The 16,633-nt window shown below is 38.3% G+C and overlaps 1 protein-coding gene across 3 annotated transcripts in view; it reads left to right on the top strand.

The window, feature by feature from the left end:
* The window catches only part of pdlim5b (PDZ and LIM domain 5b), a 48,043-nt gene that overhangs the window by 7,065 nt on the left and 24,345 nt on the right, over positions 1-16,633 (top strand). For all 3 annotated transcript variants that reach the window (XM_047372942.1, XM_047372943.1, XM_047372944.1), the window contains exons 2-3: positions 193-298; positions 13,699-13,850. In XM_047372942.1, the coding sequence (XP_047228898.1) occupies positions 200-298; positions 13,699-13,850 (251 nt within the window). In that variant the 5' untranslated portion in view covers positions 193-199. The remainder of the gene's footprint in view (positions 1-192; positions 299-13,698; positions 13,851-16,633) is intronic.

Raw genomic sequence — 16,633 nt, 5'->3', positions numbered from 1 at the left:
GTTCTTTTATATATATTGTACCCTACTTTTAATTTGGGCAGTCTCATGAAACCCCAATGAAATGCACTGAAGCTTGATTGTAACATGACAAAATGGGAGAAGTAGTATTCGGTAAGATATTTGGAGTCTGGATTGTAACGCTGTTATTGTAGACTTACGCCTAACAAAGTGTAAAATCTGCATTGTTTCTAGGTGCATCATGAGCAGCAGCTACAGCGTCTCCCTGGCTGGCCCTGCCCCGTGGGGCTTTAGACTGCAAGGAGGGAAGGACTTCTGCCTACCCCTCACCATCTCACGGGTGAGTAGGGGACACACACACAAACACACACGTTTTTGCACACACTTCATTTCATGACGGTCACCTCAAAGGAATGCAACCTACGCACATTTTGCCATTTGCCTCCTCGGTGACAAAAGGACCATTTGCCTAATTTGCGCACTCGTTTCTGGATTTGGACAGCTCATTAAACAGTTTGTGGCCTGTAGCTTGAGACTTTCACTTACTTCCATTGTTGTCAAAATCACGTTGCATAACCGTATTTTGACATAATCTGTCCATTTGAAAAACGAAGCGCATACTTCATAGATGAAGCAAACGGGCGTTAATGACAGTTGTCATTTGGTCATTCGCATGAGGGATAAGTGACCTCCTCTCATCCCTGGTATTTGTCCTGATTAAAGAGACAGGAGGCATGATGTGTGCTGTGGAAGCTGTTGAGTGTAACCCCAGAGAGCCACAGTGGTTCTGTAATAACTATTTGGGTACTTTCTGCCACATAACTTCAGAGTGGACTGACCAGAATCTTTCAATCTGTATTCTGGCTGCTGGATGGCTTTTTGTTGGCATCTGCATATACACAATAATCATTTATGTTCATAGCTGAGGAGGACATTTCTTCACAGAATCTGTTACAGAAATTAAAAGGAAACCTGGTGCCGTAGAAGTTTATACTAGTTGTTCAAATACAACTAAGAGTTGGCATTTCGTCCCCCCACCAGTCCGGTGTCTGCTTTGTGTACCTCTGCGGAATGAGAGGGAAGTCACTCAGGTCTCGCCACTTCCTGTTATGAAACTCTAATCTGAGTGTCATGACCAAGGTCAGTTCCTCTGTTTATTTGTTGTTTGGGGGATCCGTTACGGAACATTGAGTATCATGTTTGCAAAGACATTATGTCTCTCATTTGGTGATGTGTCCATCCGTGTTTGGACATAGCCACCCGAAGAGAACTGAAAGACCAGCATTTGCTTTCCACACTATTTTTAAGTCTTGCTACTGTGATAATGGTGGTATGCAGGACATTATGTTGTCAGCGGACCTCTTGTCACTATGAAAGCAGCTGATGAATGAGGCATGAAGCATGTCCGCATTCATGAGCTGATGGCAGAGGTCCTTCTAAAGGAAAAAACAGATGATATGACAGATGAGTCTGTTTAAATGCCCAGGCAGTTACATGCACTCATCATTAGTATTAATATGATAGTCGGTTTGTGTTTTTAATAATTTATTTAAACTATTCTTTTTTCTTTTTCTTGGGTGGGCAACATGCAATTTAATTGATTTTCCAGAATTAGAAAGCCGTGCGCCTGTTATGAATTTATATGAGGTTTTATCCAATTCTCACAGGGTTAAAAAATCATACATACAGGCTCAAATATACAGACACCCCCTCTGATACTTGAATTAAATATCTTTTAATAAGTTGCACAGAACCCACAAAACCTTTTTATTAATGCTGAGATCCTATATGTGGTTAAATTAAATTGTTTGATTTCCTGGCACAGACCTGACTGCTACCTTTAGTCCACAATTTTATTTTTAGAAGTGAGGTCAGAGACATACCAGAAGCTTAATATTAACCAGGTTTATTTAGTCCAAAACCAGGCTTGGTGTTTGTTGGGGAGAACGGTCCTGCTGAAACACCCAGTTGAGTAAGAATTCAACCATCCGATTTGTTTAGGATGTTCAGAACAACCCAGGAACTACCAAGGCTCAAGCCACCTCTCTGGAGAAAGGTTTTGTGGTCGGAAAGGACAAAAACTGAGCTATTTGGCCACGGTGATGAAACTGAAACAGTCAAAGTGAAATATGACCTAATATGACTGTACCAACTCTCAAGTGTATTGGTGGCAGCATCATGCTTAGGGTTTGTGTCCCTGCTAGTGGTACTGGTGAAATGCACAAAGTAGATGAAATAATTATAGAGCAATACCAATAAAATCTTGACCGTAACCTTAATTAACAGCTAGATGGTTAAAACGTCCTGTGTTCCAGCTGAAAAATTTTCCCAAACACATCAAAACGGATTTAGGAATGAACAAAGCAGGCTTCTTGAATTCCCACAACCTTATTGAAAATTTGTGGACAGTTAGAAACCAGGCCAGTGTCAGATAACCAATCAATTTAAATAAACACCTTTTTCTATAAGAAGTGTGGTAAAATATCCAACATGTATTATACATGGACTAGGGCTGCACAATATCAGAAAAACACATAAACAAAAAAGTATGGAAAATGTTTCATTGTAATTGACATCAACATTGCAATTACAAGGAAACATTTTCAATACTTTTTTGTTTCACTTCCATCATCACAAAGTCACTACCTCTCTCCATGAGCTCTAGAAGACAATACGTTAGTTGTGAGGATCAAGGGCAGTTGGAGTTTATTAACCGGGCCAAATGTATGATTAACACATAGATAATGAATATCGTAACATTTAAAAATAATATCCTATGAAATATTACATAAAATCAGTTTGTTAGGATTGTGGTGTCATACAAAATCACAGTCATGATGACCATATCAATATTATGCAGCGTTATCCAAGATCTTGGTTACAAAAGTGTTTGATTTCTCTGCAAATTGCTAAGTGAATTTTGCCCAAATATAACCGGGGTAGAACTGAATGTATAGGTACATCTCAAATCTTAGAATATTGTAAATAAGTTCAATATTTTTTTGCCACACGTTCCTGAAAGTAAAACTCGTATATTATATACATTTATTACACACCTAGGGAAATATTTCAAAGCTTTATTTCTTAGAGTTTAAATGATTATGGCTCATAGATAATTCAGTTTTTCAGAAAATCTGTGAATACCTTTCTGTTTTGGGTCATGGCATTCTCAGACCCCAGTTGATGAGTTATAAATCCAACTACTGGGGGAAAAAAAATCATTATTTCAATTCTAACAAGGTTTTGTTGAAAAAGTGGTTTCTGGCTCACATCTGCAGTTTTGGTATTGAAGCAATTTAGTTTGTGTTTCTTAATGATTTGACCACCTGGCCAACTCTTAACCTTCTGAAATATTTGATGCAGCATTAAACAGCAAGTTTCACCGAATATGTTACAGCCATAGAGAGCCTTAATGCATGGTTCAATTATTAGCTAACATTAACTGCAGTCCAGGCAGATCTTTGCAATATTCATATTGCATACAGTGATGCTGTGATACAGATAAATATGTGATATATTGTGCAGCCCTATTTATTTCAGACTTGTCCACAACCTGCTCATCATTTTTTAATACTAGTTGGTATTTTATTTCCTAAATCTTTGGTTCAAGCAACATCTGAAGCAATCCTGTCTGATTTGTTTATGATTGGGTGGCTTTGTCTGTGTCCTGACTTTGTGATATTATAATATATAGTTTAATCTATATATTATAATATCACAAACTGTGAACATTATTGAAAATGATCCATTAGTAGAGTTGGTAGACAAACACATTTGGAAAGATCTGCAAATAGCTTTGCTGCTGCGTTAATCCCTTCATTAGATTGGTGAGGAAGAAGATTGTGTTAACCTCAAGCTTGTTTCAGGGTTCATTAGAGACCTGCAATGTTAAATATACTTACCATGTGGTGAGAAATTTGCATCTGCTGTCAACACATCCGAGCTTGTATTTATTTTGCTCTGATTATTGACGTTGCCATGGAGTAATGATTTAATGACTCTACTTTACATATGCCTACCATATGTAACTGATCCATTGATTGTGCACAAAAGTTAAGGCTCGTTGCAGGACGGCCTCAGACAAGTATTGTGATTTCCTTTTAAGGAGTTTTCCTCTTTGGTTCCTAAAATAACACTTAATGACTGTAAGAGGCTCAAGTATTATGCACTAAATAGTGGATCATTTTCTTTTTACATTATCGCACAGCTTTAAAAGACATGCTGTATGTATTGGACTATGTGCATTACAATTCAGAATGAAATTGTATTTGAGGTTTTGTGTTAGAAATCAAGCTTGATTCAGTGCAGTTAAGTGTTCAAAGTGGGGCCACCCAATACCTCATGTATGATTTATGGAGCTAGGATGCTATTATGTACTATGTGCTACGGGTTGAGGGTTGGGTGGGGAAGGGTAGGGGGGTTGTCACTATTTGTTTTTCCTCCAACTCTTCCAGATGATGTAGAATGAGGCTGCTGTGCTTCTTTTCAGAGATCTCTTCTGGACTGTTTTCCACAGCTAGAAAACACACTGAGAAAGATTGGTTTTTTATTCATTGGAGTTAGAGTACACAGGTGAAGGGGCAAGACTGAATCTGTTTTTCTTTATCCTTTGGCGTGTTTCTTTTTATTTTCCTTTTATTTGCTGTTGTAAGGGCTTGTAATGTTTTCTGAAAACAAACAGGCTAATTTTAGGTCTGTGTTTGCAGAAGGGCTTCTTAGCTCCAGATTAGCTCTGTTTTTAGCTGCTATTTGTGTTAAAATGACAAAGTTGATTTCATTCTGTCTAAAGAAGAATCAGGTCGTGGAGAGTAGGCCACCTAGATCAGCGTATATATATATATATATATATATATATAAATACACATTATGAAATTATGTGAAGTAGAAAAATAGTTTTATAAGCTTTTTAGACCAAATCTCTCCTTGTGATATTCCAGTATTAAATCAAGACAATGGCCTTTTATGGAAGTATTGTGAGTTTCATTTTGTTTGCAGCAGCCTTTAAACTGCCCTCTTTGATCACTCACCAGCCATTATTCTTCTCAGACATTTTTCTGAAGCTCTTTTAAATCCAGCACTCGAGACTGTGGCCAGAACTGCAGTTTAATTTCCTCTCCGCAGACTCGACAGACCTCTATAAACTGCCATGAAATACTGAGGAAACTAATTCTAGGAAGCTTCTTGCACCAGAAATATTCTTATTCATAGTAAGAAAAGCACAATTTACAATTAAGGCACAGGAAGTGTCAGTTTTTTTTTCATATTGGTTCAGATAAAAAGGTGTTTAAAAATCTAAAATGTAATATAAAAATCATTTGTTATGGTGTTTGAGATAAACTGTCTTCTATTTAAGAAAGTCTTTGGACCTGAAACATAACTCTATCTTATTTGGTTCCTAGACCAAGCTGGCTGTCTGGTCTTAGCCATAACTGCTGGTGCAGAAACAAATAAAAGCAAGCTGTTAAAGGAGAAAAAAACATACCCTGCATTTTAGGAAACCACAGACAAGTTGTGGTCTGTGCTGCTTAGTTGGGAAGCAGCTTGTATTTTCCTTAACCATCCATTATGCACTCTGCAAGCTCCTGGGGATGCGTTCAGGTTCCATATGGAGTTAGTAGAAGCTGTTGTCTGCAGCATGTGTTTGATCCCAGTATGACTGGTTTTAGTCTCCCTCGAGCATCTAGGAGGGCATCTGCTTTCAGGCTCCCTTATGCAATATGGCAGACGTATAAAGACTAGCTGTGCTGTCACTTGATTTTGATTTAGATAACTCATACGTTTTGGATTAAATTAACTTTTTCAATGATTTCTTCCATGTGACTAAAAAGAGCATGTATGCTGCTGCTTTCCCCATAAAACTATCTGTTTTATGGGGAAAGCTTTAACTGCAACCTGCAGTTTTTTGTGCCACCGTCAAAGCATGATTGGACATGTGTAGTGTTGTGTTTTTACACCGTGCAGGTCAGGATGGAGTTTGGGTCCAGTACTGGGTCAAACCTTCTCATATCTTCTGGCTCAGCAGGGTAAACCAGCTGGCACCCTTCTGGACCTGTCTATAAAGAGGGTTTAGTATTCAGTGCAGGGCAGGTGCTTCCCAATGTGTTTTTGTGTGTGTTGTCATGGCAATGTGACTGAGAGCTCCTTTAAGGTTTTCCTGGCATCTCAGTTTTCTAGCTGCCAGATTAATGTAGTAACAGACTGGGGTCAAACCAGGACAACCGTTTGTCTAGCTCGGTTCATGTCCTTAATTGAGCATGTGGCTTTGAGAAGATGAGCCTTTGCTATTTGGACAACTCCACACTGCTGTGTGCTACTGTTTAACGTTGTCACCAACCAAATACTGACCTAAAGTATTTTGAAAGTAAAGGAAGTTGATTTGGCATATTTTTACATTCTTGTCAGCCAGGTTTGGGCCCTGAATTATCTAGTTTAATCGGAAGCATGATGGTTTGTGTTTTAAAAAGCACAGTTTCTCGGTTTTATCCTGTCATCTATTGGCTGAATCAGTTCCCTGATACAATCCCACTGGATCTATTTCTTTTCTATTTCGTTTCGCACTGAAACATTAGTACTGAAAGGGAGCGGACAGGGCATCAGATAAAAGCTGTTCGTGTTGGCCTTTATTTTAGCTTAGTTTTAAGCCCTTTCTGCAACATTTTAGAAGATTTTTGGTGGGATGTAGAAGAAGTAGTTCAGAAATGTCCTTTTTAAATTTACTGAGAGTCAGTACGTACTGTAATTGGAAGCAATGCATCACATTAACCACTGTATAAAAGGCATGTTTGGCGAAAGCAGAGACTGCACATTTTTCATATAAAATAAGTGGAAATTCGTTATCATTTCTGTGGCAAAAGTTTGATTATTGTACAGCGTTTACCTGCAGAGTCAGATTTTATTGGCTTTTTTTATGCCTCTTGCACAAATGGTTGACCCCAGTGATGTGCTGTCAGTTGTGCATGTTGGTCTTTAATGTTAGGGAAATTAAATCAGACTTTATTTTATTTTATTATTTGAGCACTAAATCTGCCAGTCACTGGTCAATCATTCAATTCAATTCAAATTCAAAAATACTTTATTAATCCCGAAGGGAAATTAAATGTTGTTATAGCTCATATTATGTAGGTTTCTTCAAAGAGCCGTTGTAGATGCTGATGGCTGTGGGCAGGAAGGATCTCCTGTAGCGCTCCGTCTTACAGCAGATCTGAAGAAGCCTCTGACTGAAGACACTCTGTTGTTGTAGGACAGTCTCATGAAGAGGATGCTCAGAGTTCTCCATAATGTTCATTTTATGAAGAATCCGTCTTTCCACAATGATCTCCAGAGGTTCCAGAGGAGTCCCCAGAACAGAACCAGCCTTTTTTATCAGCTTGTTGAGTTTTTTTAAGTCCCTGGCTCTGATGCTGCTTCCCCAGCAGATGATGGTAGAAGAGATCCCACTTTCCACAACAGACTTATAGAAGATATGCAGCATCTTGCTGCAAACACCAAAGGACCTAAGCTTCCTCAAGAAGTACAGTCTGCTCTGTCCCTTCTTGTAGATGGCTTCACAGTTGCATCTCCACTCCAGTCTGTTGTCCAGGTGAACACCAAAGTATTTGTACTCCTCCACCACCTCCACTTCTTCTCCCATGATAGAAATAGTCCATCCAGGTGTTGTCTCCTATTGATTATTTAATGTATTCCTTAATGTAAGGATATCCAAATCAAACAAATATTTATGCTATGCTTTGTTATTTGGTTGATAAAATTCTAATATGTGGCAAAGATTGATTTGGCACCCTGTGTTTTATCACTTTGTGTTTTGCCTGAACAAAAAAGAAGTTCAAAATATTTAAAGTGATAGTGTAAATTCAGCACAGGAGTTTAGATGATGAAAGATATTGGGTTAATAAGAACAAGACAAGGCAAGATTTTAACAATATTAAGAGAACTAACATTGCCCCCCTTTTCTTTCAGTTTTCACAAACGGAGGAAGGATTTCACAGATCAGAAACTGTGTTTTTAAAGAGTGTAACTGATGCAGAATACTTCAGTCCAGGTTTGACCAGACTACAGTTTGTGCTTTTCAATCTTGTTTCAATCTATGGTGGTCCACATACTAAAAAAAGCATTGAATGTGTTTTTTTTGTTTTTGTTTTTTTTTCACACAAAAAAAAAAGGTTTCATAAATCTCTTCTGCTCAGTGAAGGATTATCTACTTCAGATTAGACAAAGTAGTTGATTTTGAGCTAAAACTGATTATATGCAGTTCTGATTCCATGAGAAAAAACCTTTTTAGCGTAGCGCAGATAGAGAGCATCAAACCCAATGCAAACGTCAGCATCTTTAGCGAGCTCCAGTGGGCAATCACTGTGCTCAGAAATGTTTTACCTTGTTTGTTGCTTTGTCAACTTTTTCTTGTTTCGACTGTTCACCCAATGTAGCGTCACGTAAACAACTGTGTTCACATCACCTTCAAAACGTTCGTGTTGTCCTTTAGGTGTATGTACAGGTCAACTCTTATCACATTACTCAGGAACTACCTCCTTTTTAACCTCCAAATTGGAATGTTGACTGTAGATGAAAACATGCATATTCATAACTGGGGCTGAAAATTGCCTAATTTTCTTAAAGTCACATGATAGCATTTAGCGAGACGGACTTCAATTAGGTGAGAAATAGTCATGTTTTAATAACACTGGATCACAGGCCAGGAGGACTTGTTCCATCTCGGCCCTATACATACCCACAAATATTCACATCTAAACTTCTCACTGTTCTTAGCCACCTTAGCAGATTACTCTTACTTAATTAAGACATTGTTCTTCTTTTTGAGTTGCTTTAAAGATTGGAAGCATTAGCTATGCAGTGTGCCAAGCCCGAACAGATCTAAAACTCATTCTATTAAGTTTGTATCTAAATATTGGCAACAGGAAACTCACACTCGGATTAACTATGTGGTTTCAGGTAGTATTGTGACACAGTGAGTTTCTTTGAGTCTTTTGATTCCTTGTTTGTGATGACATAGGCATTAAACCCAAGTCTTCTCCATATAAGGTCATCTGTCTTACTCCATCCTGCCCAGACATGACAAGCAGCTTACTGGCCTTCCAGCTCCCACCACAAGATACTTCCTGTAGCACGACTTCTCAGATGTGAAGCAACACTTTTCCTTTCTCCATACCTTCATCAAAGACAGGAAGTTACACACTGGCAAGCAAGGGAGATGGTTAGTGTCGTCATGATGACAGAAGTGTGAAGCTAAAACATTGAGCCAGTTAAACTTTTCAGTAACCATCAATACTGTTATCTGACTGTGTTGGTCTTTGTGAGATTTGCTGTAGAACATGGCTTGTTTTAGCAGCTCCCAGCTACTTTTCTGACCTACTGCTTTATTATTATTAGTGGCTCTACAGCAGTAAATTCACCAGTGTGGAGAAGAAAACCACACAAGGACAGCCTCACTGTAATATGGCTGAATTCCCATTGGTGTAAACGCAGCTGGAAAGATACCCTTATTAATTTAAAAAGCATAGCCATGAACGACTCCAGTGATTAAATTATATTTTTATACACCCATTACACGGCCTTTTCCATTTTACATAGCAAAGATTTAAACCATTACAAGTTTTGATGGTGGCTAGGAAATTATAGAATACGACCAGTAGGATTTGGTTAAATGCAGTTTTAAAACATATTTCTCTCCTTGCAGAACAGCAAATGTCACCGTTCTATTACTTATCTCTGCTCTCTGTCACGAGTCTCTCTCAGACCTCGCTTGATTTTATATTTATAGACACATGCCAGAGATTCTTGCTCAACATCTATTTGTTTTGTGTCCACATGGGACCGACAGTGATTGAATGATTTTGCAAAGTACTGTTTGTTTACCACAGATTAAAGCGTTAAATATTGTTAGCCATGCATATGGTTCTCCATGCTTCATGTCTGTAAATGAATACATTCTTAAGGAATTAACAGATATGGAGCGAAAGGTATTTTTATCTCATCTGTTCAAGGACAGAAATCAGACTGTATTTTCACTTATCCCATATATTGCACAGCATTCCAGTGGCTTTTCTCTCACACTCTTCTCTGAAAAGCTTCACAAACTTGAAAGTTTGATTTGTAAATAAAATAATTAAGATATTTTAAAAGCTGAAGTAATTTCAAAACACAAAGGTCTGAAAATCACCCACTGTCCCCTTTTGCTCTGTTGTGAGAGTGGACTGACTGACAGACCTGCCCACCAGGTCATGTGCGCACGTGCGCAGTTAACAATAGTCTCCCCACCGTTAACAACACAAGATTGGAACACTGAAGAAAATCTGTATCAGCCCACATCGGAATCGGCAGTTCAGGCTTTTTTAGGCTCTGCAATCGGTGCACCCCTAGTTTTACTGGAAGAAGGCAGAAAAAAACTAAAACCATTTAATGGGTAAATGTTAAATGAATGTGTGTCCACTTCTTGGCAACACAAAAAAATGATAATGATTTTGCTATGAGAACCATCTGTGGAGGAAACCTGGGTGAGGATGGATGAACTTAAATTCGACCTGGGGACTATGCTATAGGTACGACCTGGGGACTATGCTATAGGTACGACCTGGGGACTATGCTATAGGTACGACCTGGGGACTATGCTATAGGTACTTTTCTCTTGGATAGAGATTGTTACACATTGCACCTCGAGTTCAGGATTCAGAACGTAACGTCACCCCTCTTCAGCAACATTCTACTCCGTTCTTATCCTGCCGGTGCCAACTATTTATTACATTTTGGACATGGAAATGAATGTAACTGATCCATAAGCTATTACACATGTGAAAAGCAACATTTGTAAAAGATTATGATGATAATGATTTATCTGTTGGTTAATTTACTTTATTAAAAGTACACCTATCTGACTCACTAAATGCTTGAGCCTGCGCTCACATTAAATGAGCAAGTGATTCAGTTAAAGCTGACAGTCTGTCTGCACACTGGGCTTTTGTGAACGGTTTTCGCCATGTGACCGCACCATAGATGTCCTAGACGTTGGTATGCATACATCAGCCTCAGTTTTGGACTCTAGACTTCCTGCTACTGATCAAGTAGCAAATGGGTGGAAGAAAGCACTTTTCAAGAGCCGAAGAAAAATGCGGCAATCGCTGGCACTGATGCTGTCACTTCCTCATTCCTTTATTCTCCTTCCCATTCTTTTCCTCTATTTTGTTAAGTTGAGGGTAAACACAATGGGACAATAGCTGCATTTCAGAGTTGCGCAACCTGAATGCATTCTTCAGTAAGGAAATGGGATATCTTGTTTTGTTTCTATGTTCTTATCAGTTTTGGTTTATATAAATAACTTCACTCAACTGTGTGGGGGTCAGGATAACATATTCAAGATAACAGATAATAGAAATTTGCTGAGTTTTCTCTGCAAAGTTGGTGTTTCTGTTTTCCGCTTTGGGATCTAAATCCAAGTTCTACGAACAGACACAATAACGAGAAACTCCTCTTTCCACTGGACTTTAAAAACCTTTCATTCAGCTGTCTTGTCACATTGAGTTATGTTCTATCACCATGTTGAAAGACGACATGAATTTAAGGTTATAAAGTCATTATAAGATAATGAGTACACGGAGTCCTTTTGGCAGCCAGAATGGGTGTGCAGGATTTGAGTGTGTTAAGAGAGTGCTGACTGACCGATGAGGTGTGCATTGCCTTGTGTGTAATGACAGACCAGTCATCACACTTGAAAGGGCGTCGTGCAGTTGTCATGATTTTATGACGTTATTCCCATGCGTAAAATGCATGTCTCAGTAAGGTGGAAATTGATGGAAGATCTGGTAAATCTTCAGCCTTAACCCTCACTTCTGTCTGCAAGACACTTTTACCACCCTGTTGTAGCTTTCATAATGAAACTTGATTCTCTTCTGAGTTTTTATGGCACCCACACTAAAAAGTAATGCTCTTCTCCCTTTTCATTTGCTTTGGAAAATCTTCAGTATCTCAGAATTGCTTACAGGTGGTGCATTTGAGTTAAAGTATGCATGAAGAAGCAGTGAACAAAGCTTTTATTATTGTTTTTTTTTTTTTTTTTTGCTTACCTCATATGCATTAGCCGATAGGCAGGTAGTGTTTCCATCTGCTTGTAGTGAAAAGACCTCCTTCTGTGGCGTTGCATTGTGTAGCGTAGAGCAGGCGCCTCGTATACAGAAGCTGTCGTTCTTGACGCAGCTGGTTCAATACCCAACTTTGAGCCCTTTGCTGCATGTCTCCCTCCTCTTCTCTCTTTGCCCATTTCCTGTCTGGTAACTTTCAGTAAAAGGCCACTCGTGCCAAAAACCTATTAAATAAAAAAACACTTCCTTCTTAAGTTATATAGTTCAACAACCAGCAGCATTTACCACTTGGTGCACCTTGGTGCTTTACTGAGCATCTGAGATGCTCCTTTTAAAACTGTGGAGTTTTTGACATTGTCGAAATTTCATTTTAAAATGGTAGCACAGTAATCATTATAACCCATATTCTTTCCTCCATGGCACATAATTTGACTGTAACTCCAGCTACACAAGGTCATTGTTTTAATCATGTTTTAATTTAACTGTATTTGGTGTTTATACTATTTAGGAACTTTGATTTTCATCTGTGAAAGGTGCTACATAAATAAAATTAAATTACATACCTACCGTTGGGTTTACCCTCAGCCTGATTTCTGATCCAAGAACGGCATCATTAGTGGATCCTATTAGTCCCAACTCTCATCATTCAGCATCTTGTTATTCAGATATTTGTTCTTGATTTAAAAAGAAAAAAGCATGTTTTAAAATACTTGCTTGGTTATTTATGTAATGAACATATACACAAATATTCAGGATCTGTGTGGAGTGCATTTAACTTGGTAATTATTCATTACATATTGAAATAATACTAAATTATTTCTCTGCAATAATATTTCTATCCATTTGACAAGACAATGCAATGCTGCTTCTTTGTTTTTACATTTTTGGACTAGAATAGTAGCAGTTATCCATGCCTCAGTACACAAATTAAAAAACATCCTTGTGTGAATGCATTGGCTTCAGTCCAGACAAAATATTCTTGACATTATAGCCAAAAGGTTTCATAAACAAAAGCTCTACACTTTCAAACCACATGGCTTTAATTTTATTTTTTTCTAATGTGTTCATGTGAAATGTTGTCGTTTTTTTTTTAAATGCAGATTGTTATAATGGGAGTGGAGTTCAATCGAACAAATGTGCAGAGAATAAGACTCCTATCAATCTATTTAATGTTTATTTGATAGGGACAGATGCAATAAACCTTTTAACAATTAAATTAAATTAAATTAAATGGGAAGTGAAACTTAACAGTAAATAAAATAAAAATCCAGTAGGTGATATGACGATGTCTTCAAAACTCCTACCTACTTAACACAATATTTAAAAATGAGTACTTTACTTTTCTGGTTCGTCTTTAGCAAAATCCTAAGTCAGCAAGTGAACATTTTAACATCATCTCATCTGATAAGATATGAAAGGTAATAGAGATCACAATGCTTGATGAGGAATAAATCAACAGAATGTACTTAAATAACGTGTTTCATCAAAGGTGTTTCCATATCCCTTCTTTAAAATAGAGGTACCCTGTAAGTTTCAAATATAAATGTGTGGAAATGAAGAAGATTACCGCTCCTAAATAAAAAGAGCTGTTGTGACCTGGTCCATTTTTCTAACACTGAACTTTTTTTGTTTGTTTATTTTTGTTTCATTGCAGCTGACCGAAGAGGGCAAGGCAGTCAAAGCCGGGATGAACACTGGAGATATCATTCTTTCTATTAATGGGATTTCTTCTGAAGGCATGAATCACCTTGAGGCTCAGAACAAGATTAAAGCCTGCACAGGCAACCTCAGCCTCACTCTAAAAAGGTAACAGTTGGCATAAAATACACCTGCTCCAATGTCCACAGCATCATTTACACATATTGCCTTTATAGTAGACTTGAGTCGATTTTCAGACTGTTTTTTCCTTAATTTATTCTACTTAAAATCTGAAATCAGGGTGTCTGGGTTAGAACCATATGGGTGGAGAAAAAAACATGGACAGACAGGGAGAGGTTGCCTCTGCGTGGTAGTCGACAAAAGCTGTTGTAGCAGGCAGAGTGAGCAACACAAGCAGTGCTGATTGAGGGTTAGAAGCAGTCAAACTGGATAATAGGTGGACCTAAAGTAGAGGACACCCATGGTTGTGTATCTATGGAGTAGATGACGGACACATCAACATTATCAAACACATAAATGTGTCACATGCAAGGAGCAAGTCAGTTATCTTTTAGATAATATACAAATGTTAAATATCTAATAAAATAAAACATTTCTGAAGAAATAAAAAAATTAAAAGGCTTTTGCTTGTCACACATTTGGGAGGACAACAGCAGCTCCTGTCTTGATACCCTGCAGCAGGAGGACTCGCCTAACAAGTATGACTCTAATCAGCCATATCTGCCCTCTAGCTGCACCCAGTTTCCATGGTAACCAACTGTTGTGGTGGTCAGAAGGCAACAGTAGGCTTCACTACTTCTATTAATGCTTTGGGTTTTAACTTGGACATTAACAAAACCATTGAGGTATCTTGCAACAGACAACTAGATTGAAGGATTTTATCTTCCAGCCTGCTAGTATGTCCAGACATGTTGCGATGGACCGAGTCAGCAATAAAAACACTATGTTTATCCAAGGGCTAAGCATTTATCCTGGCTCAAGCAGTGAGATGGTTGTTTCACGCAGATCTGCTCGAAGCCATGCCCAGCCAAAGGCACAGCTACTCGGTCTCCATTTCCATTCTGTGCTTTCTGACTTAGTCAGCTGGCTGCTTCTGCAGCAGCTGGTCGGGCAGCTTCTATATTACTGATGGTTATCTCAGTTGAAAACTGAACAGGAAAAAAAACAGCCCTGCATCATTGAGCATGCAGCCAAATATAAACATACTGTTCTTGGAGCAAGCAAGGGCGCTACGAAAGTGGGTGCAACCTTGGTCAACGCAAGGGAAACCTATAAAAATGCATGTAAATGGGGAAAAATGTAGTGCAAATAGGTTAATTTCAAGTGAAATACTTTTTTAAAATTATTATTATTTGAAAGCCCTGTGCTAAGAAGTACCACCGCAGAAGTTTCTATAGTCCTCTCTCAATGGTTAGGAGTAAGCTTCTTGGTCATGTACATCGTTTCAATATCATGTCATCTACTTTGTAATTACAGAAAACGTCTGCAAAGGCTTTAAACTGGATTTATACTCGTGCATGTTTGGAAAGCTAAACTTTCCCTCTGAGTGTGGGCAGACTTCATATTACAGCATTATATTTAAGTTGTTAAAAAGTATGTTTAATGCAAATTTACGTTGAGGTTTAGTTCCATTTGGTCTTCAGAAAGCCGTTTTCAAAAAGCAACAACCTAAGCAGGTATTTTTGAAGCCACTGTTCTGTATATGAAGCTATATGCTACTCAGAAAGGGCATGAAGTACTATCTTAATTCTAGGTTTCTACAGTCTGTAACTAATGGTCTCCACATGTCCTTCCTTGCTACTGCAAAGACATTCAGCTTTGTATCCGATTCTGCTGCTTGTCTTTTTTGCCTCTCAGCCAAAAATATAATATTCTAAGACCTTTAGCCTTTGAACTTTAGCTTTTGAAGCTCACTGTTGGTCAAGTAGTATCAGTTATATTTAATAAATTAGAATAAGTGGTCAAACTTTTCATTAGGCCCACATTTCTGTATTAAAATGCTTTTATTTGTCTGATCTTATATTCTAATCTTAAACATTGTTTTCATTAGCTGTAAGTAGAAAATAATCATAATTAACAGAATTAAAGGCTTGAAAACATCAATCTGTGTGTAATTAATCTACATATTTCACTGAATTGAGTTACTGAAATAATCAGAATCAGCTTTATTGCTAAGTTCGTACATACAGGAATATACATACAAGGAATTTGACTCCGGTACACTTTGCTCTCTGGGTTTTGTTTAGGTTTTGTTTTGCGTTATAAGCTATATTCTGCATATATCCTTATGTCCTTAAATACATATATACAATATACACATATACAAGGTGGTATTGCGATTTCAGTATGAGGTTGTTTGGTACTTTATTAAATGTTAATCAGAGAAACACCCTGGGGGAAGAAACTGTCTCTGTGGCGGCTGGTTTTAGCGAACAGTGCTCTGTAGCGGCCTGAAGGTAAAACTAAACAGTTTATGTGCGGGTGTGTGGGGTCTGCAGAGATTTTAGCAGCTCTTTTTCTGACCCTAGACCTGTATAAGTCCTGGATGGAGGGAAGGTCAGCCCTGATTATTCTCTCAGCAGTCCTGATTATTTGTTGCAGTCTGGACCTGTCCTGTTTTGTGGATGAGCCAAACCACTGAGATGGATGAAGACAGGACAGACTGAATGATGGCAGTGTAGAAGATAACCAACAGCTCCTTTGGAAGATTGTACTTCTTGAGTTGCCTCAGGAAGTACAGTCTCTGCTGGACCTTCTTCCGAACAGTGTCTATGTGTGAAGACCATCTCGGGTCCTCAGAGATGGTGGTTCTTAAGAACCTGAAGTGGTCCACGGCCGATACAGTGTTGTTGAGGATGGTAAGGGGGGTGTATGGGGATGGTGTTCTCTGAAAGTCCACCACCATTTCCACAGTCTTGAGTGGGTTCAGT

This window comes from Girardinichthys multiradiatus, chromosome 8 (genome assembly GCF_021462225.1).
Source record: "Girardinichthys multiradiatus isolate DD_20200921_A chromosome 8, DD_fGirMul_XY1, whole genome shotgun sequence".
NCBI classification, from domain to species: Eukaryota; Metazoa; Chordata; class Actinopteri; order Cyprinodontiformes; family Goodeidae; genus Girardinichthys; species Girardinichthys multiradiatus.
The sequence above is the reverse complement of the archived record's forward strand: the minus strand, read 5'-3'. Positions and strand labels throughout refer to the sequence as shown.